The sequence below is a fragment of the Jaculus jaculus genome, chromosome 3, assembly GCF_020740685.1.
Source record: "Jaculus jaculus isolate mJacJac1 chromosome 3, mJacJac1.mat.Y.cur, whole genome shotgun sequence".
NCBI classification, from domain to species: Eukaryota; Metazoa; Chordata; class Mammalia; order Rodentia; family Dipodidae; genus Jaculus; species Jaculus jaculus.
In genome coordinates this window covers 158,630,016-158,657,146 of record NC_059104.1, presented here as the reverse complement: position 1 = coordinate 158,657,146, position 27,131 = coordinate 158,630,016, and the positions used below count along the sequence as shown (strand labels likewise).

The window sequence follows — 27,131 nt, the reverse complement described above, 5'->3', positions numbered from 1 at the left end:
ATGCCTAGATCTCTATTTTCAGCTGAGTGCTCATCTGGGAGAGAGCTGCAGACCTGCGCATGCAGCTGTCTACAGTTCACGGGATTCAGCATTGATAATGTCTATAAGCATGTGTAAAGTTGCAAAGGTTTGTATTCTTCTTCTAGCCTAGTCTCTTCAAAACTGCTATAGAATAACTATCAATACCATAATATAGCCAGCTGTCCAAGTTAAAAATATGCATGCCTCAGGTTCTCCCTGTCTCTTTTTTGCTATATACAGTTAAGTCTACCCCCACCTCTAGTAGGTCACTTCTTCCTTTCCCCAAACTGTTTGCACAGTTCAAGTTTGTCCCTTCTGTTTTACGAAGGATTCCAAAAGCTTCTTAACTCTTTTTTCTAGGTTCTGACCCCCATGGTAGGCCATCTTTCAGCTTTCCTACCAGAATGATTCTGTTAAAAATACATTTCTCAATTTAAAGCCTTCAGAAAAATAAGGAAGACGTGTGTAAAAGGAAAAAAAAAAAAAAAACTTGGCATATTGATGTAGGATAAAATCCAGTCTCCTTTACAGAAAATATTAAGGCTTTTACAATGTTACTCTTACTAACTCCCTGCTTCTCCTGCCCAGAACATAATAAGCACAAGATATATTTGCTATTCCCAAAATGAGACGACCATCCTTTACCACTGTGATATCTTAAATTCTAACTAATGGAAATCTGCTTCCTTCTATGCATCCTTTAAGGTTTAGTTTAACATTCCCCTACTCCTCCAGGCATGGTGAAAATCCTCTATTCTAATGGGACCATACCTCATCAAAAAGGCATGTACATACATATCAGAAACCCCAATAGAATCTGAGCTAGTAAAAGATGTGAATCCTTTTAAGCTCTCTATACCTGATGCTGATGTAAACTTAGTTGAATAACAGCAACATATCTTTGAAACACACAGCAGCATTTTTATTGAACAGACATTTACAGAAGGACCTCTGATCATATAGGTAAAATCAAAGCTGGTATTAAATATCCTCTTTCTTAAGTACTTACCTTAAAAGCACAATTATTTAATAGTTCCTTGTCTACTTCAAAGAGTTTTAGTTATAGTTAACTTTAGAATGTGTTAAAAGTAAAATGAGCCATAATATATTAAAAATTGAATTTTGATCATTAGATACATAGATTATATAAGTAATAAATATTAAAGGGTTATTCCTCTGGAGAAAAATATTTCCCTTTTTATTTTCTACTTCAAGCTAACCTGGAATTCACTATGTAGTGTCAGAGTAGCCTCAAACTCATGATGATTCTCCTACCTTTGCTTCCCAATTGCTGGGATTGAAGGCATGAGCCATCTCGCCAGGGAAGAAAAAATTATTTCTAACAGATGATAGGTAAAACTCATTAATGTTCTTAAGATATGAAACAATGTCACAAAGAATTAAGATTAGCACTGTTTATTTCCATAGCACATGAATTGCAATTCACCAATGACAAAAAACACAGAGCCTATATGCTGTTCAACAGTGATTAGAAATACAAGAAATATACCAACATTGTTATCATCATAATGGGTAAATCCAATTATCAATTTAATTTACCATGATTGATAAATCTACTTTATCAATTAACATCATTGATAAATATTACCAAAATCATGTCAAATGTTAAATTTCAATGATAATTCTTTAAAATCGGTACTATCACACACCTTTGAGGAGAAATGAATTCTCTTTCTGGCAGAACTAGATAACATACACAGAGAGCTTAACACTATTTCCCCTTGTCCATAACTGTGTAACAGATGTTTTTAATTTCCTTGAGAAATTAGCACTAGGATTCACCAAAGGATAGAAATATGGCAAGTAGAATTTCTGAGACATGCATATTTCAGGATAAAATGCTAGCCTTGGTAAGTTATGTTTTGTCTTTTACTCACAGCACAGGAAACACACACACACACACACATGAATACATACACATGCACATCACAAAGCTAAGGAGTGGAAATATGTGTCCTTTAGTTCAGAGGAGTGATAAAGGATATTTTGTCATATATAATTATATGAAGGTGAGTGTGATGACACACCTATAATCCCAACAGTATGTAGGTAGAGGAAGGAAAATCAGGGCTTAAAAATAATCCTCAGTTATATAGTGAATTTCAAGCCAGATCCTTTCTTAAAAAATATTTTTAGTGGGCTGGAGAGATGGCTTAGCAGTTAAGCACTTGCCTGTGAAGCCTAAGGACCCCAGTTCAAGACTCGGTTCCCCAGGTCCCACATTAGCCAGATGCACAAGGGGGCGCACACGTCTGGAGTTCGTTTGCAGAGGCTGGAAGCCCTGGCGCGCCCATTCTCTCTCTCTCCCTCTATCTGTTTTTCTCTCTGTATCTGTCGCTCTCAAATAAATAAATAAAAAATTTTTAAAAATATATTTTTAGCCTGGTGTGGTGGTGCATGCCTTTAATCTCAGTACTCAGGAGGCAGAGATAGGAGGACCACCATGAGTTTGAGGCCACCCTGAGACTACATAGTGAATTTCAGATCAGCCTAAGCTAGAGTGAAACCCTACCTCAAAAAAAACCCATATATAAAAATTCATTTTGGGGACAGAAGAGAGAATAATTTAGGAAAACCTGAATTTAAAGAAATATTTTATTCCTTCTATTATTTATCATGCTCATAACCCCTAATAGTATGATGCAGGCAAAATAGTGACCCCTACCATCATGAAATTTTCAGTCTCCTATGTAAATATAATAGCAATCAAAATAATACATATATTTAGCAAAGCATGTAAGTACTGAAATAATGGGTTCCAATAATGTGAGAGCTTATACAGAGAGCCAGCCCTACAACAGGAGACAAAGAATGTTCCCATGAAAGACAAAGTTTTGAGATAACACCTAATGGATGAATAGGGCTTGCCTAGGTAAGTTCTGTTGAGGACAATCAAGAATGAACACAGCAAAGACAGTATTAGAAAAACATATGGGATTCTGAGGAACTCAAGGAAGGAGAGGACAATGTGGTCCCCATAAGAAATAAAGAGGGAGCAGTAGACAGAATATTCTGGTGTGGTGGTTTGATTTAGGTGTCCCCCATAAACTTAGGTGTTCCAAATGTTAATTTCCCAGCTGACAAAGATTTGGGAATTAATACCTCCTGGAGGCAGTGTTATTGCTGGAGGTAGGCTTATGGGTGTTATGGGAGTCAGTTTCCCCATGCCAGTGTTTGGCACACTCTCCTGTTGCTATGATCCACCTTATGTTGACTACGGAGTGATGTTCACCATCTGATCATGCCATCATTTCCCTGCCATCATGGAGCTTCCCCCTCAAGCCTGTAAACCAAAATAAACCACTATTTTCCCAAAAGTTGCTCTTGGTTGGGTGATTTCTACCAGCAATGTGGACCTGACTGCAACACCTGGGAACCAGCTAGATCACACAAGATGGCAAAGTATGTTTAAAAGCAAAGACTTTTCAATGCTTTAAGCAGGCATACAACATGATAGAATTTATATCACTGGTTGCAGTATCTAAAACCAGCTGGAGTGTTCAAAGATAGACGCAGAAAGGTTCCGGAACATATTATAGTAGCTCTAGCAAGAAATAAAAAGGATCTTGTATTAATGAAGTGGTGGTATAAGTTGGAGGTTGGGGGAATCAAGACAGCTGGACAAGGGTTGGAAATAATAAATGCCATTCCTGTCATACAAAACAGTATCACAGAAGAATCAGACCTTTTCTGGAGGTTCTAAAGTTATGAACATAGTCAGAGGAAGTCACAGAGGTCAGAACTGAATAAGGCTTTTCCCACCTAGACCTACAGTGTGGCAAGCCTTGGTAGAAATGTCAAGAACTCCTAGGGGCTCTTCTCTCTTAAGCACAGTGCTGCACAACAGTGAGACACAGTTTGTCATATGCTGAAGCTGTAGTAAACTCTTACATAAAGAGCATGAGATGTTCATTCCCTATATACCTTTTTGTCAGTGGCAGATATAATATTTGCCAGTAATGACATATTCTTTTAATTTTAATTACCTGAACCCCCAAAGGAATTTAAATAAAAATATCCCTCTCTCTCTTTCTTCCTGCCACAGAGCTGATGTCTAATAAATGCCTGTAATAAATTAACATTACATGACTTTTAAATTTTTTTGTTTGTTAATTTTTATTTATTTATTTTAGAGTGACAGAGAGAGAAAGAGGCAGAGGGGGAGAGAGAGAATGGGCATGCCAGGGCTTCCAACCACTGCAAATGAACTCCAGACGCATGTCCCCCCTTGTACATCTGGCTAACATGGGTCCTGGGGAATTGAGCCTCAAACCAGGGTCCTTAGGCTTCACAGGCACGTGCTTAACCGCTAAGCCATCTCTCCAGCCCAACATTACATGACTTTAAAAATACTCTGTGAATATTATAGTCAAGTGACAATACAGATCTCTTTCTTAAGCCTAGAAAATAAATTGTGAGCAGTAAAGCAAAATGGGACAAGTCAGAACAAGGGGTAAGAGCCAGGATTCCTATCTTTTCAAATCGCCTCCCACCTGACCCATCAGTGTAGACCCAATGAGTCTAAACCCAAGGAGGCAGAGAGAAAAAAAATCCATTCTCTTTGTCTTTATACTGTTGTAGATTTTTAGAGCTAAAATGAAGGCATTGGTTCACAACAGATTTATAATCAATTCTCTGGGGAAATGGAGCTATTTCTCTATCCCACTTTGAAAAAGCAACAAGACCAAAGGAATACAGGGCTAGCATAGCTACACATTTGCACTTCCTAGCACAGACTTCAAAAGTGCATTTTTAAAACCCAAAGGGAATGCAAAGCTCAATTTATTTTCATGGGAGACTAACAGCTGACTGAAGATGTGGCATTTAAGGCAATCACCATGGAAATGAGATTGTATGAATCATGTCTTCTTAAGGCCTACTCAATACGCCCCTGACTGACAAGTCCAGCTTCATTTATATAGAGAGGGTCTCTTTGTAAGGCAATTCACCATATGACTAAGTGTGAGATTTAGATAAGTGTTAAGGAATGATAGACCCATCACCTTATAGCATTTTCTAAGTGTATGTTATTCACCTAATTACCTACTTACTTATGTATAGAGAGATGGAGACAGATAGAGACATGCTAGGTATAGAGAGGGAGAATTCTATTTTATTAAATGTGAAACCTGTGCTGAAGAGGTAGCTAAGCAGTTAAAAACATTTGCTTGGAAAGTCTGAAGGCCCAGGTTCAATTCCCCAGTGTCCACATAAAGCCAGATGCACAAAATGGTGCATGTGTCTAGAGTTTATATGCATTGGCAAGAGGCCCTGATGAACCCATACTCTCTCTCCCCCAAATAAATAAATAAATAAATTTAAATCAATGTGAGACTAAATGACAAGAGTAAAACAATAGGAATTAAAGAGACAAAGGGGGAATTTGAGGGGGTATTAAAATAACTGTGAGATACATCTATATATTTGCTGTGAGTTTACCATGTTCCTCATACTGAACCCACAAAGAAAGAACCTTAATGTGAGTTGTTTATATGTCTGACAGTCAATGCAGAACTGTCCACTTGCAGATAAAATATAGCAATGTAGAAAGGGAGGAGTAGGAAGGAACTAATTTTGCTCAGGTATAATCTGCTGAAGAGGGTACACTAATATTTGGTTTGAGAATGCAGTACAATTTCTCCATCAGGACCAAATTAAGGGAGATCTTTATTTCTAGGAAAACCTCTCACACACACCCACATGACAAGGCTGACATTTGTCAAAGACAGTATAAAGAGTACAATTATCAATTGAGAAGCATCAACATACATTTGGGAGGCAATGGATCTTGGATTCACTGGACATGGTATTAGATATTAGATACCTGGGCAAGTCAGTTGGCCTGTCTACATCTTAGTTTGGAGTTGAGACTTGCAAGGTCTAGGTTCTCTCTTAAAACTAACATTTAATAATTGTGATAAATCTCAGAGCTATAGGCTAGAAAGAGTCTCAGACACTCTATTTATCCTCCTCAAAGCCCATATGTTAAGCATAGAGAGAGAGGTAACCACAGTGATTATAAAGTCACTTTAGAAAATCAAGTTCAAAGGCCTGTCTATTGTAAGAATGAGTTACTTTATGACCTCAAGAATAGCATTGTTAAGAGAAATACAAGAACCACAAATATAAGTCGCATGTTTATTTTTAAGTGTTCTTGCAGCTATAATGAATAAAGTAATTGCAATGTCCTATTTTACTTTATTTAAACCCAACATTTCCAAAATATAATCAGTTCAATAAATAATCAAGATATACTTAACAGGTAGTGGATATATATATATGTAAAATTTCCACTTGCATATTCAAATTTCAATATGGCAAGAAGGTTTGCTATGCATGTTCAAGAACTTTATTTTAATCCCATGTACCCACATAAAAAGCCTAGCATGCACACTTGTAACCCAGTCTTAGGGGAAGGAAGCATAAAGTTCAGAGGATCACTGAGGCTAATTGGTCAACTAGTATAGCTGAAAAATTATGAGCTCCAGATACTGCCTCACAGACAGAAGACAGAAGAGAAATAGAGGACATCTGATGTTTTCTGGCCTCTGCACGTGTGTGCGCGCGCGCGCACACACACACACGGGACATGTATATCTGCACTCTCGTATGCAAAACACACGCACACAAAGAAAACTTACAAAATACAGGGCTGGAGAAATGACTCAGTGGTTAATGCACTTGTCGGCAAAGCCTAATGACCCGGGTTTGATTCCCCAGTACATATGCAAATCTGGATGCACAAAGTGGCCTGTGCATCTGGAGTACATTTGCAGTAACTAGAGACCCTGACACTCCCATTCTCATTCTCTCTCTCTCTCCTTGCAAATAAACAAATAAAAATGTTAAAAAAAAGAAAAATTATTTTAAAAATCCAGTATGTATCTTATACTTAACAATGAACTTCAGTTCAGACCAGTGACATCACATGTGTTCAGTAGTCATTCATGGAAAGCAAAGCTCTTTGAGGATGTATCTTTAGTAACTGCTGGAGATCTCTAGGGACAAGCACATTCCTCTACTACATGCCTTTATAATTGAAATCCATTGTTATAATTAAATTCATACATATTGTTAAGGCTTTTATTCCTTAAGGACTAGCAACAATGCCCTGGTATACAACGTAGCAGAAAAGAATGAAAAGTAGCTTCACATTATTTTGGGGAGATGGTTGGACATCTTTGAGAAAGGAAAGAATCTACCATTGACTCAATGTCCCTTATATACAAAACACTTACAAAGGTCTTGAAAATGTTAGTCCACCTAAGTGTTATAACAAAATCTGTCTATACAATCAACACAGTGTCTCACATTTACCAATTCAGCAAACTAAGTTTATGTAGGCTAAATAAATAACTTGAGCTCTTACAGACAATATGAAATAGAAAAGAAAGTTGAACCTAGAGCTAGGAGGCTCTATCTCACTATAGGGTCACTGTATCCTACTTGATAACATAAATCTCTGGAGCAAGCAAGTCCATAAGCCCAAAATTCCTCCTCCAACTTTTTGTTTTTGGTCTGAGATAGGGTCACTGTAGCCTCAGTTGACCTGGAATTCACTATGTAGTCCCAGGTTGGCATCAAGCTCACAGTGATACTCCTACCTTGGCCTCCTGGGTGATCGGATTAAAGGCATGTACTACCATGCCTTGTTCCTCCTCCATCTCTTGACATCACCAAGCATCTAGGTGCCTCTATACAAGCCTGGGCTAATTTTCCTGTCAGTAGTACTTGAATTTTCTCTCAATTCCTTCTCTGTCATAAACTTATTTTCTAGTTTACTGAACTAAACTGATTACATAACTTCCCCCCCCCCCCCCGTATTTAAACAGAATGGCCATATTCATTCCTTCTAAACATCATGGCTGCTGTGTGAATCTTTGGGAAAAAAGTGAATGGCACTAGAAGGTAGGATGGTGTGTCTTAGAAGATGTTCTTCCATGGACTTGCTCTGTGACTTTTGGCATGAGAATTTGCTTTTTTTAAGTTTAGGTTTTAGAGTCTGTTCAATGGTAACAGCAATATTCACCTGGAAGGATTGTTATAATAATTTAAATAAATAAAAATTCAGCAATGTATGGCCCATAATAAGCAATCATTGAGTGTTGCAGTCAGGTCCACATTGCTGGTAGAAATCACCCAACCAATAGCAGCTTGGAGGAAAACAGGTTTATTTTGGCTTAGAGGCTCGAGGGGAAGCTCAATGGTGGCAGGGAAAATGATGGCATAAGCAGAGGGTGGACATCACCCCCTGGCCAACATCAGTTGGACAATAGCAACGGGAGACTATGCTCAACACTGGCATGGGGAAACTGGCTATACCACCCATAAGCCCACCACCAATAATACACTCCCTCTAGGAGGTGTTAATTCCCAAATCTCCACCAGCTAGGAACCTAGTATTCAGAACACCTGAGTTTATGGGAGACACCTGAATCAAACCACCACATTCTTTACTGTTGCAGTCAGGGTCGTACTACTGGTAGAAATCACCCAACCAACGGCAGCTTTTGTGAAAAAGAGGTTTATTTTTGGCTTACAGGTTTGAGGGAAAGCTCCACAATGGCAGGGGGAATGATGGCATGAGCAGAGGGTGGATATCACCCCCTGGCCTACATAAGGTAGACAACAGCAACAGGAGAGTGTGCCAAACACTGGCTTGGGAAAACTGGCTATAACACCTAAAAACCCACCCCCAACAATATACTGCCTCCAGGAAGTGTTAATTCCAAAATCTCCATCAGCTAAGACCCTAGCATTCAGAACATCTAAGATTATGGGTGACACCTGAATCAAACCACCACATTGAGTAAATCCTATTTCTTCTACATTTTTTTCCTGGTCATCTATAGCCCCATTATGTATGGCTGCTCTCTTGACTCATTTCAAATTATTGGCTTCTTCCCCAGGAGTAGTATCTGTCTCCTTGAATAGGCTCAATAAAAATTATACATGGAAATGGAGCCTAGGGCCTTTATTCCTTTCAGCCTACTCAACAGAACTGCAGTGAACAAAAGAGACATGAGATGTTTTATACGATTTTTTCTCCTCTTGGAGGATATATTATCCCTTGAGACCATATTAAATATATTCTCTCTATAATGTTCCTGGGGAATTTTTATGTCACTGGCCACCCTTCCTACCTAAACAAACCCTACATTCTGCCTCTGGTCATTTCTCTTTTCTAGGCTCTACAAACTGTGGCACATCAGGAAACTTGGCTGTATATAGCCCTGAAGGGTGGGATAACGAGGGAAGAGGAGAGTATCACCTAGTGCTGCAGAAATCAATGCTATTGACTACTGGACTAAAGGGAAAGGAAAACAGCCTTGTTGACTGTGGAGGTCAAGCAGGAAGAGAAGGGGTGGAGGAGGGGTGGCAGATCTCCACAGTGAGAATGGGCAGACAGTCCTGCTTAAGCAATGCTCACTACAGATCAAAAGCTCTATGGAACTCACTCCCATCCTCGCCAAACATCCACTGTTCCAAGTCACTTTGCAAAACATTTTTCTGACTTGTTTAGCTGAACCATAACAATGTTCCTAAGGGAAAAAGTGAGTGTTTTTCACTGTGCTAGTGAACCGTCAATTTTTCTTCAATGTGCTTTGAATTTTCCTATAATTTGTAATAACTGGATGCTTTCATGAACTAGTCAAGTACTTTCTAGGCATTTTATTACAAGATTTTTTCTAAGACAAATGCTACCTTTATTTCAAATTAAATTCAATGATACATTACTCACTGTATATAGACATGAACATAATTTCTCATTAATAATTCTCTAGTATAGAAAACAATGCTTAGTACATAATGGAGACTCAGCATTTACATTTTTAAAAAACTACCCTGAAAACAAGATGACAACCTCTTCTATTAAAGATACAAACATCCACAAATATCTCCACTTCCAGCACAAGAAATATAAAATGCTACAGGTATAGAAAACTGGGGGATTCCATCTGAGAGAAGAAATTGAATGTCAGGGTCTCTGTGAACCACAATCATTGTATAGGATCAGTGACCATTTTTTAGTACTAAAACAGTTGAGTGAATGAAAGCAATATAAGGAAAATAACTAACATTATTTTACTGTTCCAAAGTTTACAAAAATGTATATTGTCCTGGTTATACTCTGTAATACCTCAATGAGAACAATGTAAATATTTTGGGCTTTTTATAAAGGTATCTTTCATGAACAAAAAAGGCATTATAGAGCCTTCTTGGTATGTGAAATTCACATGTTATTTTTAAATTTAAATATTCAAAAGCTTAAACTGAACTTTCCCAATTAAGTTTAGAATTGCACTATCTTACCAATAAATCCAGCAAGAGTTTTTGCAGTTACCATAAAAGGAGCTTTTATGACTTCATTAAATTCCCCTTAAACACTTAACCTGTTTTACATACTGAATATATTAAACCTTCTAGGTTAAGTATTTCAACTGAATAACAAACCATCCAAGTTGATTCTTTTATACCTAATAAATAAAGCTTAAAAAATGTAGAGTTTAAGTCTTCTCACATTTTATAACAAAATTTATAAATGGTGAGTTTTATCCACATTTTTGTCTTTGTACTATAGGGCTAAATCAATTACTTGATATTCTAAAATTAATCTGATAAATGTCATAATTTGTAAAATTCTCTTAAAATGCAAATATGTGCATTACCAAATACATACAATTAGTTATATAATATAAAATATCAATAATATGTTTGATGTCTTAATCATTCTATAATTGATTAATTCATTTTTATGTTACAGGACTTATGTATACAAAAGAAAATGTCAAGTTTTATAGTTGAATTCCTAACCCACTATGATGGTTTCACTCTCACTGCCTTGAGGTTTTGTATCAGTGGAAATCTTGGTTAGGAGATATATAACTGCCAATATTCCATATAATTCCCCTCATCTCCTCAACTCTAAGACTATTCTTCATCTTATAGTGACCATCTCAAAAACTCTACAAAGGGATTGAGTCTTATCCCAAGCCCATGGGATTGGAGGAATGCCATAAGAGAATCTTAACTATGCAAGCAAGTATGTCTACAATATCCACTGAGATTAAAATTAACTCTTGCTACTTCAGATGGCCACTCTTTGCCTATCTTAAAAGCATTTTAACTTTTCAGCTTCACTCAGGATATGAGGTAGATGTTTATCCCCATATCAGTCATATTACCTTAGGATATACGCATCTGAAAAACTAATTTACTACGTTAAAAAAAAAAAAAACATAGACTACTGTGTTAGCAGAGAAAATAGGGCTTCAAATCCAGGTCTTCTGCCAAACATCCCGTTCTTCTCAGATCTCCTCTAAGCCATTAGAAGGAGAGAAAAAGCATGACAGGAGTGAATTTGGTACAGAAAGGTTAGGGGGATGCCAAGAAGGAATGGTGGTTTGGGGTCATCAATAAAGAGTTCTTCATGAATGGAGAATTCTAGGCATTTGAAAGCATAGAACATTCCAGAGTAGGAAAGTAGATAACCAACTGTTATGTCATCTTGAAGGAAAATAAGTGTGGTGTCATTATAGGGAATGACAGATTTGAAGAGAAAACAGAAGGACATTAGGAATGCCAGTTAGAAAGTTTCTGTAGAAACACAGGGAAAGATAATAAGCATCTTCACTGAGTAAAGGACAGGTAGAAAGAGACAAGGTAGAAGATATCATTTGGAATCAAGATAGAGGTAGACAGACCATAGCTTATGTGCATGGGTACTGAGGAGTACAAAGGACCCCAATATTTCCAATCAAATTGCCTAGAAGAATAGTGATAAAAAGGAGGTTGGCTGGTTGGTTTCAGTTTAAAATAATCTTTAAAATCCCAGCTAATATTATAATATTTGCCTGTAATGGGTATAAAGACAGTGACTGGGAACTAGCTAGAGAGACATAACTGCATCAAGTATACATTTCTTCTCTGTTTAAAGCACAATGGCAATGATCTTTCTAAAACTCAGACTCCTCATATATACTTTCCAAACTGCATCTCATTTCAAAGCTATTCCAAGGTTACACTTGAAAGCTCTCTATCCTCTGTTGAAAGTAATGGTCTGAGAAAAACACTTTCAGTCCCTGCCTACCTGTGTTTATTTACTTTTCAAAGAGAAAAAAGGAAAAGCTTCCTTCTTATACAGCCTCTTCAGACAATGCTTATGAATACTTATTATCAGGATGAGAATGTTCTCAATATGCTATGAACAAAGACATCAGTTACAAATTTATTTTTATCTAACACACATTTATATACCCATCCACATGTAAGGCGAAAATAAAAAGAACCTTGTTGTATCAAGGTTATAAGGAGGTATACATTTTCATTTTCTATACTTATATAATTCCTCTAATGAGCATATGGCCTTTAACAGTCTAAAAATAGTTGAGAAATATTAAGTATATTGACCCATTTAAAAGTGATTCCTTAGTTTACTTTACCTAATGAGTCTGAAGGAGTGCCATTTATAGATTAGTGAACTAAACATCCAACACAAATGCAAAAGTGTTCTGTTTTAGATGCTGCAAGATTCAGAGCTATGCTTCAGAAATCTCTTCCACCCTTTCAGGTTCTTTCTTTCAACATAGGTATCTTCAATCTAGGTATACTATTAAAAATTTTTTAAAAAGTAAATTTACATACAAAAGTTTGAAGTATATAAATCTAGGTATACTCTACAAACTACCCAGATAACTTTGTTTTTATTTTAAAGAAAGACATTTCCTCTGTTTATTTCATGCTGCCATAGTTTTAAGGCATAAAGTCTAAATAAAAAGAAAAGATCTATTTTATCCTTGAGAAATTTTTAAGTCTAGATGTTCCCAAGATCAAATGTCTTTTGTTTTACCGTTCATCTTTCTCATTTCGTTTCTTAAGAGGTACATGTTCCAAACCACAGTGCAAATCCTATTTATCCTGGCAAGTTGCCTCACCTTATTCACTACAGTAATAACAAGTGTAGACATTAGCAAGTAGGCTTGTTTCAAAAGGTGCTTATACTTCAATTGGTTATAAAGTATTTTCAGTACAAGCCTCATTCTCCCAGCTCCAGAGCAGGATAGGTTTATGAGACTTTTTCCAGGTTTTAGCTAATGGGGAAAAAAAAATAACACACCAGTATCAGGGGGAACTGAGATTGGTTTAGCTACCTAGTGTAGCAAGCCAGAGAAGAACCTGATTGTCACCCCTAAAGGGATAGCATGAACTTCTCTTTGGAGAAGGGTGTCACAGACCTGAGCAAACACCAGAGTCATAACCAGAGCACTGATTAAGGACAAGGGAGGAGGCCTTCCAGCCACTGTTTGACCTATTGGTAACATTTGAGGGCATTTGTCCCAGAACCACCAGTTTCTTACTTATAGACCTTGGATGATGTACTAGAACTCTGTGGAATAGTCTCATCATAGGTTTAAATGAGTTTAATAACAAAATCTTTTCTTATGTCTACTATGAAGATGAAATGAGTGGTGCCACAGAGCCTAATGTATGGTTGATAAAGTAACAAATGTTAGCAAATACTATTAATGATGCTGATCACACAGACATATAGGCTAAACTTCAAGGGGCAAGGTCTAAGAAGCAAGCATTGAACCATGAATTCCTGAATAAATATGTCAAGCAGCCTAAATTGGTTAATGGATGAGTACTCCTGGTCAGCTTACCCGTGTTTACTCTGGACATTCACACATATCCTGCTTGGTGTGGGATGAATGGTGTAATTCATCATATTTTCATCTGTATGCTCCTAACTGAGGTTGCATACATCTTCCGACAGGGAACATGTTCCACTGTCTTTCAAATTGTGTGTTATGACCCATTCTTCTCTCCTCAAACTCATTAAGAATAAATGAATGAATTTGTCTACAAAGAAAGGGTCAATATGAATTGGATTTATACAACTATTTTTCTAATTAGAATCCTTATACTTCATCTTGACCAACATTATAAGAAAAGAAACACAAAATTTAAAGATAGGTAATATTAGAATGCAAAACTTTTGGCAAAGGTATAACCTTTTAAGATTTACATTAAGTTAAAATTTTGATCTCAGCATGGGTATTAATTCCTATAAATCAACACTTGAGAGGCCGAACCAAGAGCACTACTATGAGTTTGAGGCCAGATACATACCAAGATTCAACCACGTTCCAAGATAGCCTGGACTATAGCATGAAACCCCTGTTCTAAACAAAACCAAAATGGTTGCAAATTAAAACTTATTTCTCCAAATGTGTGGTAATACAAAATGTGGGGTAAGGGAGTAATTATAGATGTATACATCACTTAGGCAAATATTAACAAATTTTTCTCAAAAAGTTCATTGACTCTTCTCCTTACATATAAGCAATAATTTCCCAGTATATTTTTGATACATCTTTCTGTGTAGACCAGGTTGACCTTATACTCACAATCCTCCAGTCTCTTGCTTAATGAATATTGAGATTATAGGCATGTGCAACTATACCAAGCACCAAACTTATTTTATCATAAGTGTGCATACGCATTATTTCCAGATTTTGTATGTTGTAGACATATTGCCAAAAAAGAGGCACAAATTTTCTAGAGGGGAAATTGATTAAAGGAAGACTCCATTATTCTTGTAAATCTACTCCTATTTGTACCATACCAATCCAAAAAGTACTCTGTAAAATAGGCCCAGCAGATCAGGTGACTAATGTTTCTTCATTTAGCAAACATTGATTTATTACTTGCCAGATGAAGACGCTAGAGAAACAGATACACAGCAGACCTTCTTCCTTCCCTGAAATCACTGACACAAGGTTCAAGAAGGAATAGGAAGATGCCTATTAAGGACCAGAAGATCTGGGGACAAGTGGAATATTAGCCTTGAATCAACATGGAAGACTCATGTCTTGGTTACTCTACCTTTCAAAAAGCTTACAGGATTAAGAAGATAAAAACTTCAGTGGTTGCTTGGAGAGATGGTTCAATGTTTAATGGCACTTGCTTACAAAGCCTGTCTGCCCAGGTTCAATTTCAATTCCCCAGTACCCATGTAAAGCCAGATGCACAAATTGGCATGCACAATTGAAGTTCATTTGCAGTGGCAAGAAGCTCTGGTGTACCCATATTCATTCATTCTCTCTCTCACTCCCATTTCTCCCCAAGTAAATGAATAAACTTCAGTGGCAACCAATATTGTTTTTTTCTAAATAATACTTAGAATTGCTGAGAACTGGCACTCCACATCTGAGAATTCAGCATCAGGTCAGGAAAATTAAAGAAGTAATTATCTCAAACCATAATTACATACAGAATTGGACATTTTTCCCCAAATCCCACTGATGCAAACCATTATCTCTCCCATGGATGGCTGTGGGAACAATTAAGTGGTTGCTTTGTATCTGTCCTCCCTGTCTGAAAGTTTGTTTTCCACATAGTACCCTGAATGATCCTGTCACACTGGTCAGATGATGTGATGCTTCCATTCAGACCTTCCAGTTTCCCACTTGACTAAGTGAAGCTTCTTTTGCCCACTTTAGAATTCTCTTCACCTTTCTGCTGCCAGCCACTCTAGCATCTCCCAACACAAGGCACTTGTCCTTATATTTTTAACCTTTTCCTACATAACTATTCCCTCATATTTTTAAATCTCACAGAGACAACTTGTTAGAACTTCACAAGCTACTTATTTTGAAACTATAACCCAACATCTTCCATATCACATCTTTCCAATTTCCATCCATTTTTCATTAGCCTTAATTATTATATAATATATGTTTAACTTATTTATTCTGTTTATTGTCCAACTATTTCACTAGCATATATATATATATATATATATATATATATATATATATATATATATATATAGAGAGAGAGAGAGAGAGAGAGAGAGAGAGAGAGAGAGAGAGAGAGAGAGTTTATAAATTATATGGGAAACAAGATCATTGTACATTTAATTTACTCATTATTTCTAATAGCTCATCCAATGCCTGAACTATGATAGATGCTTACCAAACATTTGGCAAATGGATGAATGAAATGAAATAATATAAAAAAATGCCTCAAACTTTACTCTAGCCATAGTTTAAAGAAATCAGAAAAAAATAGCAACTAAAACATAGCATAATTTCATTTTTTTTTACTTTCTTCAAAAAACATTTGAGGTATCTGAAACATAGAAATCATTAATTCACATATCGATTACACGTTATAGGAAGGTTGATCAAAAGGTTTAAGGTGGAAGAGATCTGGATTCAAGCCATCTCCAGTAACACTTCAAACTTGTAACACTAGTTAATTTGTTACATAAATTGCAGTTAAATAACAGTAATACCAGATGAAATTCAGGTTATCTGGAAATAATAATGATACCATGTGAGGTCACTGAGAAGCATCTTGAGAGAATATGTGCAAAGCTTGCCTTTTGTCCATGACATATGGTGAGCTTGACAAATGGTAACTACTATAATTACGATGCACAATGCTGTTGATTCTTTATTAACATATTTTAAAATTTTTCATTACAGGAATTCATTGTCAACACACCATCTGAAGGTTACACCAGAGTGAGGGTTTAATACTAACTCTGATTGTGATACAGTTCAGCTGGAACCCTTATAGGAGCCACCTCCTATTTGTTATGAGTCATAGGCTTACAACACCTATAAGGCATGGATGTTACACAAACTGTTCACACACTGTGACTCATGCTCCTATAAACCCTGCCTACAACAGAAATGTATTTATTCCAAGCATCAGTGTGTGCAGTAGCTCACAGAATGTCACAAAGAGTAGACACCAGAAACATAAGGAGGCAAGGTTTCTGAAAGTTTTCCTTTGGATCAAAAGATCAATCACTTTTTTTAAATTTCTGAATAACATTTAAGTGGAAGAAAATAATATATCATTTTTCTCTTCAAAACAATTATTGGGGCTAGGTGAGGACATAGCTAAACATAAGGAAAATTAAGATAATTTTGTAGATAGTAATATAAGGCAATATACAACTTCCATGAATGATAGAGAAACTCTGCCAGTAATCAAAGGAGAGAGCAGAGAAGTTGATATGGCTTCATATCTACAGCATGGAAGATAGATATCCATTACTCTTTCTTAAAGGAGAGATGACCTTTAAACAAGCATAGTTCCTAGAGAATAGATCACATCACAAGAAACTATACTAGTGAATGCTCAGAGACAGAAAGAGTGGAGTACTTGAAAAGGAGCAATTTCATCGAATCAACTTGGTAGAAATGAGAATGAGGGATGGATGAATGCTACCGTGTTTAGACATTTGATAAACTATCTTAGTGTAAATTATTGATTCCCCTCAACAATTTTATAGCCAAATTTTACAACATGTTCCGAAACTCAACACTATCAGTTCAAAGTTTTCATTCTCTCTCTCTCTCTCTCTCTCTCTCTCTCTCTCTCTCTCTCTCTCTCTCTCTCTTCCTCTCTATCTCTTTCTCTTTGTCCCAAAAATATAGCATTAAAATGTAAAATTAATTTAAGAGCAGAGTGAATAAAACCTTTGGACTCAGTCAATACACTCACTTCCCACATTTATGGAGCACCTACATTTTTTCTTGACACTGTCCTCTGTGCTCATGAAAGACAAGTGAGCAGCACTGACCAGACAACCTCAACTCCCGGCTTCCACGGTGCAACCTATGTTGTCACGCTTGCGGGCCACTGGTGGGATGTGATGGCAACAGTAGTGAAAAAGGGATATTGCATTTAATTATATCTTTCATTACCTAAGGGGATTTTTTTAAAATTAGGCTTAATTCCTAGAATTTTTTTTTAATGAAAGCAACTCAAGCCTTAATGTTATTTGGTCATCTCTAATTTATTATGAGTTAACTGATTGAATGCTCAGTATAAGAACTATGTTTTATAGCATTTATATGTCTTAAACTCATATCATTCTTACATAGTTTAAAAAATTATTTTATTTATTTTATAGACAGAGAAAAAAAATGACCACACCAGGGCCTCCAGCCATAGCACATGAACTCCAAATGTTCACAGCATCTTGCACATCTCTCTTACATGGTCCTGGGGAATCAAACCTGAGCCCTTTGGCTTTGCAGGCAAGTGACTTAACCACTAAGCCATCTCTCCAGCCCAATTCTTATAATATTATCCCTGTTTTACAAATGAAAAACTAAAATTCACACAGGTTAATGAATATATGCTATTATAATATAATAAACTATTCAATAAATAAGAAAGACAGACTCATATGGAGTTTGTTTTGTTTTGTTTCCTGAAATCTCCAAAATCTATGCTTTAGAATTAATTGGTCACACTATTTTTCTTAAAAGTTCTTGCATTTCTCTCAATGAATTTGAAAATTAAGGAGCAGATTTCTGGAATCTGGGAATCAGGATGTCCTGGTAAGGGCAGAAGCCAAACCCCATCTTCTTTGCTTTTGGTATATATGACAAAGAAAACAGGTAATTTCCTTTCTCTAATTTAGTTTAGCTGTGTTGTTGGTCTAATACAGTCCATTCATGTAGGGCTTGTGGGCTTGAAGCTGTGAATATTGACATGGATCTGCAGTAGTGATAAAAGGAGGAAAATACTGAGATAGAGGATATAAAATTATTTTAAAAATTATCAGTGTCATTACTTTCAAAAATATAACCATTTCAAAAGCCAAAATGATATGGATAGTTGAGGCAACAAATCTTCCATGTTTTCTCATCAAAGAGGTACAATTTCAGATCAAACTGGAATCTCATCTCTACATAACAATCTCATTTCTTCCTTTTATGTGAACACAATTGAATCAAATTGTTCTAATCATTTTATGTAAAAAGTTAAGACTAGCCATTAAGACATGAATCTTTATCAGGTAAACAATTTAAAGTCATCAGGACAACACAAAACAAAACATAATACACTTGATTGGAAGTTTGCTTTACTCTTCCCTCAGTGGAAAACCTTCCTTTAAGAAAATAGATGGCAAAGTAACACAGACTTGCAGAATTATAGTATGATAGTTGTCCAGATTCTATTAGTCCATCCATTCCCAATCACTTACAACTCTTCAAAGTGTTCTTTGTTAGTTCCATACTTCTGTCACTCCTACCCACTCGACTTGCTTGAGGCTGCTTGGCAAAATTTTTTCAGCTTTCATGATTCAACTCAGTTGACCTCCTAGTGAAATCTTTTTTGGCTATTCCATATAAGATGGCCTGTGCCTTGCTTGTGTGTGTCTTTTTCCTTTACAATAACTTCATTATTGAATTCCTTTATAGGTCTTATAATATTTTAGAACACTGAATATCTTTTCCTAGACTGGACATATCCTGAAAGCAAGAAATATTTTCTTCTAATCTTAATATCTAAGACTTCAGCACAATGCACAAACCACACTTGACATGTCAAAGATCACAATGGGTGATTGAATAAAGGGTGACTTCTCTGAATCGCAGTTTGAATCTATGTGTGTGTGTTGGAGGAGGGGGCAGGGCTGTATATCAGTGGTCAAGATTTATTTTAATGTGATGTATAAAAACATTTAATATACACCATTTCATTCATTTTGGTTATTATAATTTATGAAGATTCAATTTTCAAAATAATTATTCTACAATAAAAGTCTGCCTATTCTATTAAAAACATTAAATTCATAAGAAATAATTTTATCTTTTGAATATTAACCTCTTTTAATCATTGGTCAATGTCCCAATAGTTGCCTGGAACCAAGACAAACATGAGAAACTACACCACACAACAGAGACTTTGAAACAGTCAAACAAATAAACTCTAATGCTTACAAATATTAAAATACAAGGGAAATTAAAAATATTAGGTGAGATATTATGGTAACCAATCTGGTAAAACATTAGACCATAAAAATATTGAAAACTCTTTTAGAAACTGCTATCTCAAAAGGAAATAATGCCCACAAAATAAAATTATGCACTATGCAATAAAGTTAAAGAGCTAATTATCAAAATGAATATGCATATTTAAATCTAAATTAGTCTACCCAAATTGAAGCAAGTGGGCATATGCTACAAGTGGAATGCAAACGTCTCAGTTGGCATTAATCAATATGTCAGAGAGTGACTAGTAGCTCAATTCACTTACCCAAAGAACCAAGGATGTATTCTTATAAAAAAAATCTATATTTAGATAAAATTATTAATAAAAGTATTTTTATACTTTGTCTTATAAAACTCTTTTTGTTCTTTGTGTCACAAAAGTCTTTTTATGCTTTGTCTTGAGTTCAACTGAGGCAATTTAAATATAAACCTATAAATATTGTTAGAAGTTATAAGTAGAATGGGGTTTCCCAAAGCCTATATCAGAAGAACTCTAGACCAGGTTTCCCTGTACTTCTGAAATAAAGCAATAAAATAGCAGAACAATTGTTTCTTAGTATAAATAACTTAAGGTTCTTCTACTGAAGAAAGCATATTTCTTCTCCAAAAAAAAGAGCAAGAAGGAAAATATTAATAATTCACTAAGTTTCCAATTCCATGTCATGCCCATATTTGAGATGGGGGATTGTAATAGAGAAATTCAAGTTGATAGTCTAGCAATCTGTTCCTGTTTTCAAATGTTTCATGCTCTTTATTATTTCCATAGTAGGCATGGAAGAAGATTCATGCTAAAGATGATTTTCAAAGTAGTTGAAAGTGAATTCTCCAGAGCTCTGCAGTAAGAGCTGCAGAATGCTTCCAGGCTATCCTGGCTAAGAAATCTGCCATCAGATCGTCAACACTACCTGTTAGAAATTCATATGGGAAACAACAACGCTTACAGGTGAGCAGCAGGGAGCTCTTTAATAAAACTTGTAAACACAGAAAATGAAACTTTAGTACCTAGACACATTAAAACATTCCTCCAGTAAAATAAAAAGGGGAAACACTACATTTTTTTTCACATTAGTCCTATTTTAGGTAGTAAATCTCAAATGCCTCTTTTTTTTTTTTATTTCATTAAAGATAACCACTTTCTTTTTGAAATCCCTTCAATAAACAATACTAGCTCAGAAAGTGAACCCAGACCGGCCGTACTTTACTTAAATTATGCAACTGGAATTCCACAGCTGGTCTATGTCCCTCCCTCCGTGCTGAATGAACAGTGTCAGCAATCCTTTGCCACAATAACGCCCTCATTGATGACAAGGGGTAAATCTCCCAAACTTGGGCTCAACTTCAGAGGCTCATTATCTCCAGCCAGTGAATGTCAGCAGGGTGACAAACATCGGGGCACAGCACCCACGCAACCCAAGCAAACAGCCCACCCGGAGCATTCCCAACGATGATCATTTGTTTACATGCACGCACGGGATGGTCAGGTATCCCACAGGCCACATGCTAATGTCATTCCAGCCACGCCACTGAAACCCCTTGGCTCTTTCAAACAATCGAGCTGCAGGAGCACAGGCAGCCTCCAGCACTTTGAAAAACTGAATCCTAATTTACACCGTGCCCTGTAGCTTTTTACCTCGCTCATTTCTTGCTGCTGGCCTACCTAAATAATTCTCATCAATTCCTCACCCCCTCCCTCCGTCTCACCCACCCCCCAAGTGTGAGCGTGAACCTGAATTACAAGCAGTTAAACCTGAAGGTCACTTCCCAGCCGCGTTCCGACATGCCTCCCCGCGAGTGTGCACGGCCACAATAAAACAAAGCCTTTCAACCACCTGTAATAATCTGCCTGCTCAGCCGGCAATCCGAAAAGTCCTGGAGCTACACAAGGTAGACATTTTCTGCAGCTGGTTTAACATGTATATTGTGCCCAGTTGCCGTCTCGCCTCCTCTTACCTTCACGTTAGTCCGGAGTGCACAGTAGCATGCAAAGAACATTGCAGTGAATAAGGAGCATATGGACCGGTGTTCAGCTTCTCAGCACAGCGCAAGCCCCACACACACGATCCTGGGCATGTGCTACTAAGGAGTATCCGTTCCCTCTGTCAGTTTGAAAATGCATTGATCCCTGTTTTCTCTGACTACAAAACGACATGTCTTGAAGGCACTGAGTGAGAGCTCAAAATCTCTTCATTGGCTATATATAGCATTGTGCCCAGTAATTTCAATTAGCAGAGAATTCAGCATCTCAAAGTTAAGACCTCAGTTGCTTTTCCTTCTAGCATTTTAAATCACTGGGTTTAAAAAAAAAAAAGGAGGGGGAGAAATGAGCTCACCCAGGAAGGAGGGAGAAAGGTGAAGAATTGAAATTTAACCAATGAGTTACTTATATTTCTGGAGAGCCCGGGTGTTATCCTATTACACACTTTACAATGGGATTGCAGACTGTAAGGGAAGAGAAAAGCTTTTTCCCCCTGGAGCCTAGAGGAGCTCTGCACTGTATTCCAAGCTATTCTGATGCGGCACCCTGTTTGTCAAATACTACAAATCACTGCAAACATGTCTCACTCTTCTGCTTCCCCGTGTGGAACAGAGCAGGACCAAAGGGATCTCTGTCTCATACGTTCTTTTCAAATGTGGACAGGCTTCTCCGGGGTGTTCTGCAATCCCAGGGCTAAGAAGTGGCACCTTCTTACTTCACTGCCCTGTAATATCCGGTATGTCTTCCAGGGATATATAAAGTTGTTCTCTCATAAAGCAATGCATCCAGTTTTCCAAGACTATGCTTTGTGGGTAAATGGCAATCAATAATAAAGGATGGGATTGGAATGGAGACAGAAGATTCCAGGGGATGGCATAACCTCAGATCAGTAGCTACTGCTGCTGAATGTAAAATGCACAGCCTGCTCTGAAAGGGAGAGAATAAAGGCTCCTACCTCTCTGAATTCATAAGGGGAAATATTTAATTAAAACAAAAAACACATTTCAGGTCCTATTGTCTGTTGCCATCCTTGACAAGGCAAAGGATCTTGCAAATCAACTTGATTTTTACTTATGCAAGCTGACAAAGTCCAACCCTGGGTTCTGAACTCTTTCTTTCCACCTTGGAAACCCTTAAGGCTCAGCTAGAATTCTAAAGCTATCTGACGAAATGCAAGCAGAAACGAACAGTTCTCACTGCAGCAAAAATAGTGGGAGAAAAAAGATTGGTTTTTATCTTCGCCACAACGCTCCCCATCAGCGTACAGCAACAGGAAAGATGAGCAAAACCACTAGCAAAAGCTGCAGTGACTTTTAGGATTTTCCTTTCATGTTTTGCATAAGCCACCTCCCCCTTGGAGCCTGCAGTAGTGCTGAAGCTCAGGCCACTCACTGGGCAGCTCTCCTGGGCGATGGGTTGAGGACGTTTCAGGAGGAAACAAGGGATTTCAGGGAGGGAAACTGAAGAGCAAGATTTCCTATTCCTCTCTTAATGACAAGCATTCAGAAAGTGTCGTCACTTCTGACTAAATAGCTATTCTGGGCTGTCATTGTTTGTGGCTTTTCTTAGGAAGAAAAAGGCAATCTTATCATAAGCAGAAGATTCTTTAGCAATGGTAAGAGAAGGAAGCTACTTAATTTGATTCCCAGTTCTGTCTGTCATAGTACACTAGGTAATTAAAAACTGTAAGCACTTGTAACATAACTGTAATTTCCAGAAAAATAACCAATAAAAAATAAAACCTACAGCATGGATGCTCAGCTCTTATCATTACCGAAGTTTGATAAAGGCTTTAGATGCAGAACCAAGCATTCCAGCTAATGACGCCGCCCTCTCTGGAGGTCATAGCAGGTTACATTTCCTGCAGTGCTTCCCAGTAAGCCAACCCAAACACAGCAAGTGGATGCCAAGGAACTCATAGGAGGATTTAAAAATGTCTTTCTCCCCTGGGGATAAGAGATTTTATGTTTTTTCAACCTGTGTATTAAGTATTATTTTTTTTTCCATTAGGAGTTGGATAAAATGGAACTTTAAATGTTTTTATTGTTATTTTGATAATCTCCACTTGGAGGCCCTAGGAGAGAAGGAGCAAAAGGAAGGATGGAATATGTTATAAGTCACACACAAGCACACAGGTAGGGGTAAACAGATGTTCCCCTGGGAAGCAGTTAGGAAGGACTACCTGACAGAGCTTTGCACTCTAAAGAAAGACTTTTGCCCTTGAACAATTATTTAAAATTCTCAAACCTGGGGAGATGGTTCATGGGGTAAAATTGCCTGCTCCCTAAATGAGGGCCTGAATTCAGATTCCAGTCACCAAGTAAAATTCCAGGCATGGCAGTATGCACACATGAATCCAGACCTGGACAGGCAGAGACAGACAGATCCCTAGGGTTTTCAGACTAGCTAGTCTAGCTAAATCAGTAAACTATAAGTTCAGTAAGAAACCCTGTCTCAAAAAATAAAATGAGGAATGACTGAGGAAACCTGATGTTGACATGTGGCCTCCACATGCCACATGTACACATATGCATGTACACCTACCCACACATATGTGCTCCCACACATTTTAATATGCATACATGTACAGGTGCTCACTCCTACATGAACATGCATATATGCATGTACACACACACACATATCCCACACAAAAACTAATAGATTCAAACAGAATTCCGATACATATATGGATTATATCTGTAGATTTACTGTCTAGTTTGCTTAAGTGCAGTAGAATCATGATTATTTTTATATTGTGCATGTAGAAAATGAGACATTACTTTCAGGGGAAGTATCCAGTAGAGGTATTTTGAATATATTTTAGGCAGAAGCTACAAGAGGACAGTATATCTGTAAGAAGAATAACATTTGTTATTGGAGAATAAAATTATAACTGGCTACATAATGTTGAAGGCAACGGAATACACATAGGTTCCAATACTACGAGTAACTGTGGAAAATCACTTCCATGTTAGGTTCTTTCTTCTGCTATTCATATAAGAGGTTGGTATTTTTTTAAATTTATTTATTTATTTATTTGAGAGAGAGAATGATGGAGAGAGAGAGAATGGGTGCACCAGGGCCTCCAGCCACTGCAAACAAACTCCAGATGCATGCACCCCCTTGTGCAGCATCTGGTTTACATGGGTCCTGGAGAGCAGGCAAACGACTTAAACACTAAGCCATCTCTCCAGCCCAGAGGATGGTATTTAACATAATGTATTTGAGAAAATTAAAGGTGAATCATGCTACCAAAAAGTCTAGATGAATAGATTTAACTACCAAAACTGAAACCATAAATATATTAGAAGAAAAAAAATGTGGATTTGTATGATACTAGAGAATAAGAACTTAAGAGTCACACTAAAAAAGATCATGGATATATAAAAATATAAAACTCCAACCAGGAGTGGTAGTGCAAGCCTTTAATCCCAGCACTCAAGAAGTAGAGGTAGAAGGATCACAGTGAGGCCAGTCTGAACCTACAGAATGAATGCCAGGTCACCCTGAGTAGAGTGAGATCTTGCCTCAAGAAAACCAAACACACACACATTTCCTGCTTCTCTGTAAATTATATACAACAGCAAATGAAAAATTGGAAAACATTTGCAACATATTTGGTAGGAAATTTCCTTAAGATACAAAGATAATTCATGTCACTATGAAAAAAAGAAGTCAAAATTTAAAAAGTAAAAAAAAACAAAGTGTCATTTCACAAAGAGACTACAAAACAAATGAAAATTTTCAAATTCATGTTTAAGGAAGGAAAGGGACAGAAATTCTAAAACAGTTTTTTAATTTTTGCAAGTGTTTGTGTAATACACAGGGGGTGTGGGGGAGCACATATGCCACAGCACATATTTGTATGTCAGACACAATCCTGGGGGTCAGCCCTCAGCTTCAACGCTGTTTGAGGTAAGGTCTTCTTGTTGTTACCCCACTCTGTACACCAGCTAGCTGACCTGTGAACTTCTTAATCCTCCTGCCCCCACTTACCATTTCACCAAAGGCCTGGTGAAATTACAGATGCATGCCCCCATATCCAGTATTATGTGGATTCTTAGGATCAGATCTCAGGTTATCAGACCTGCATAGTAAGTGCATTTATAAATCAGTGTGCCCATTATTTAAACTTAATCATTAAGTACTAATTAGGATGTGATAATTGATAAGACAGCTTTGAAAAGAAATGTGGAATTAGCTTTTAACTATTTTGATATAGTGATTTAACCTCTATGATTTCAACCAAGAGGTGTTTATGTGTATTTGTATATGTGTATATTTAAATTAACATGGGCATTTTTATGATTACTATGATTATAGCCTATACCATTGAATACAACTATTAGAGAACATAATGCATATGTACACAGAATAATGTCAAATGTAAAAATAAGATTGCTTAAAGGTGGTATAGGAGCTAGAGAGATGGTACAGTGGTTAAAGCACTTACCTGCAAAGCCTAAGGACCCAAATTCAATTTCTTGTGCCCATGTTAAGCCAGATGCACAAGGTGGCACATGCATCTGGGTTTCAATTTGAGACCCTGGCATGCCCATTCTCTCTCTCTCTCTCTATTTCTCAAATAAATAAATAAAATATAAAAAGATGATATAGTATGAGTCCATTATGTGTGTGTAAACTCATATATACTATTTAGTAAGTAGGGTGTGTGTAAAATTTTAACAGTGTTTATCATTATGTATTCAGAATTGAATGGAGAAGAGAAGTACAACATTACCTTTCATTTCCCATTTTATACCCTTCCAAGTAATAAGTGAATCATTCATAATGAATGATCTATTCAATGATCCTATGTCACTAAACGAGAGAAATTGAGACACCTAGAGGGAGGAAATGCTAGGACCTGCAAAGGGACTTGCTCATTGCTATTCTCAGTAAGCAAGGGTCAGGTGTTGATTATGAGAGGAAGAAGGAGAACCTAAGTCCCTTGACTGATCTGAGTTCTGAGTTCCTCTCATACTAGGGAAGGAGGATAGGAGAAAACTAGCTTCTTTTAGGCTGTTTCAGATAAAGATTGATGCCCAAATAGAACCAGGGGTTGTCATCCCACGACACCTAACCCTGACATGAAAAGAAACACTCTTGGCAGAAATGGAACTCATGTCTGATCAAGACCAGTTTATGGTGATCCCTGCTGACTAACATGCTACTTAGACAGATGGACAGGCTCTGGGATCCACCCTCCAAATCTACAAACCAACCAGTCTTTCCTTTGTGTATAAAGTCTCTAGATTCTTCCCATCTCTGATTGCCCAGCTCTGCTCAGCTCAGCTTCACAC

At 37.1% G+C, this 27,131-nt stretch overlaps 1 protein-coding gene across 12 annotated transcripts in view; it reads right to left on the bottom strand.

Moving 5' to 3' along the window:
• Dlg2 (discs large MAGUK scaffold protein 2) overlaps window positions 1–27,131 on the bottom strand; it is a 1,944,997-nt gene that overhangs the window by 1,351,824 nt on the left and 566,042 nt on the right. Inside the window, exon 1 of one of the 12 annotated variants that reach the window (XM_045145583.1) lies at window positions 21,804–22,146. The exons of 10 other annotated variants lie outside the window; for them this stretch is intronic. In XM_045145583.1, coding sequence (XP_045001518.1) covers window positions 21,804–21,845 — 42 coding nt within the window. In that variant the 5' untranslated portion in view covers window positions 21,846–22,146. Of the gene's footprint in view, window positions 1–21,803; window positions 22,147–27,131 lie in introns of those variants that run through there. One more of the 12 variants, XM_045145582.1, reaches the window with a different exon arrangement.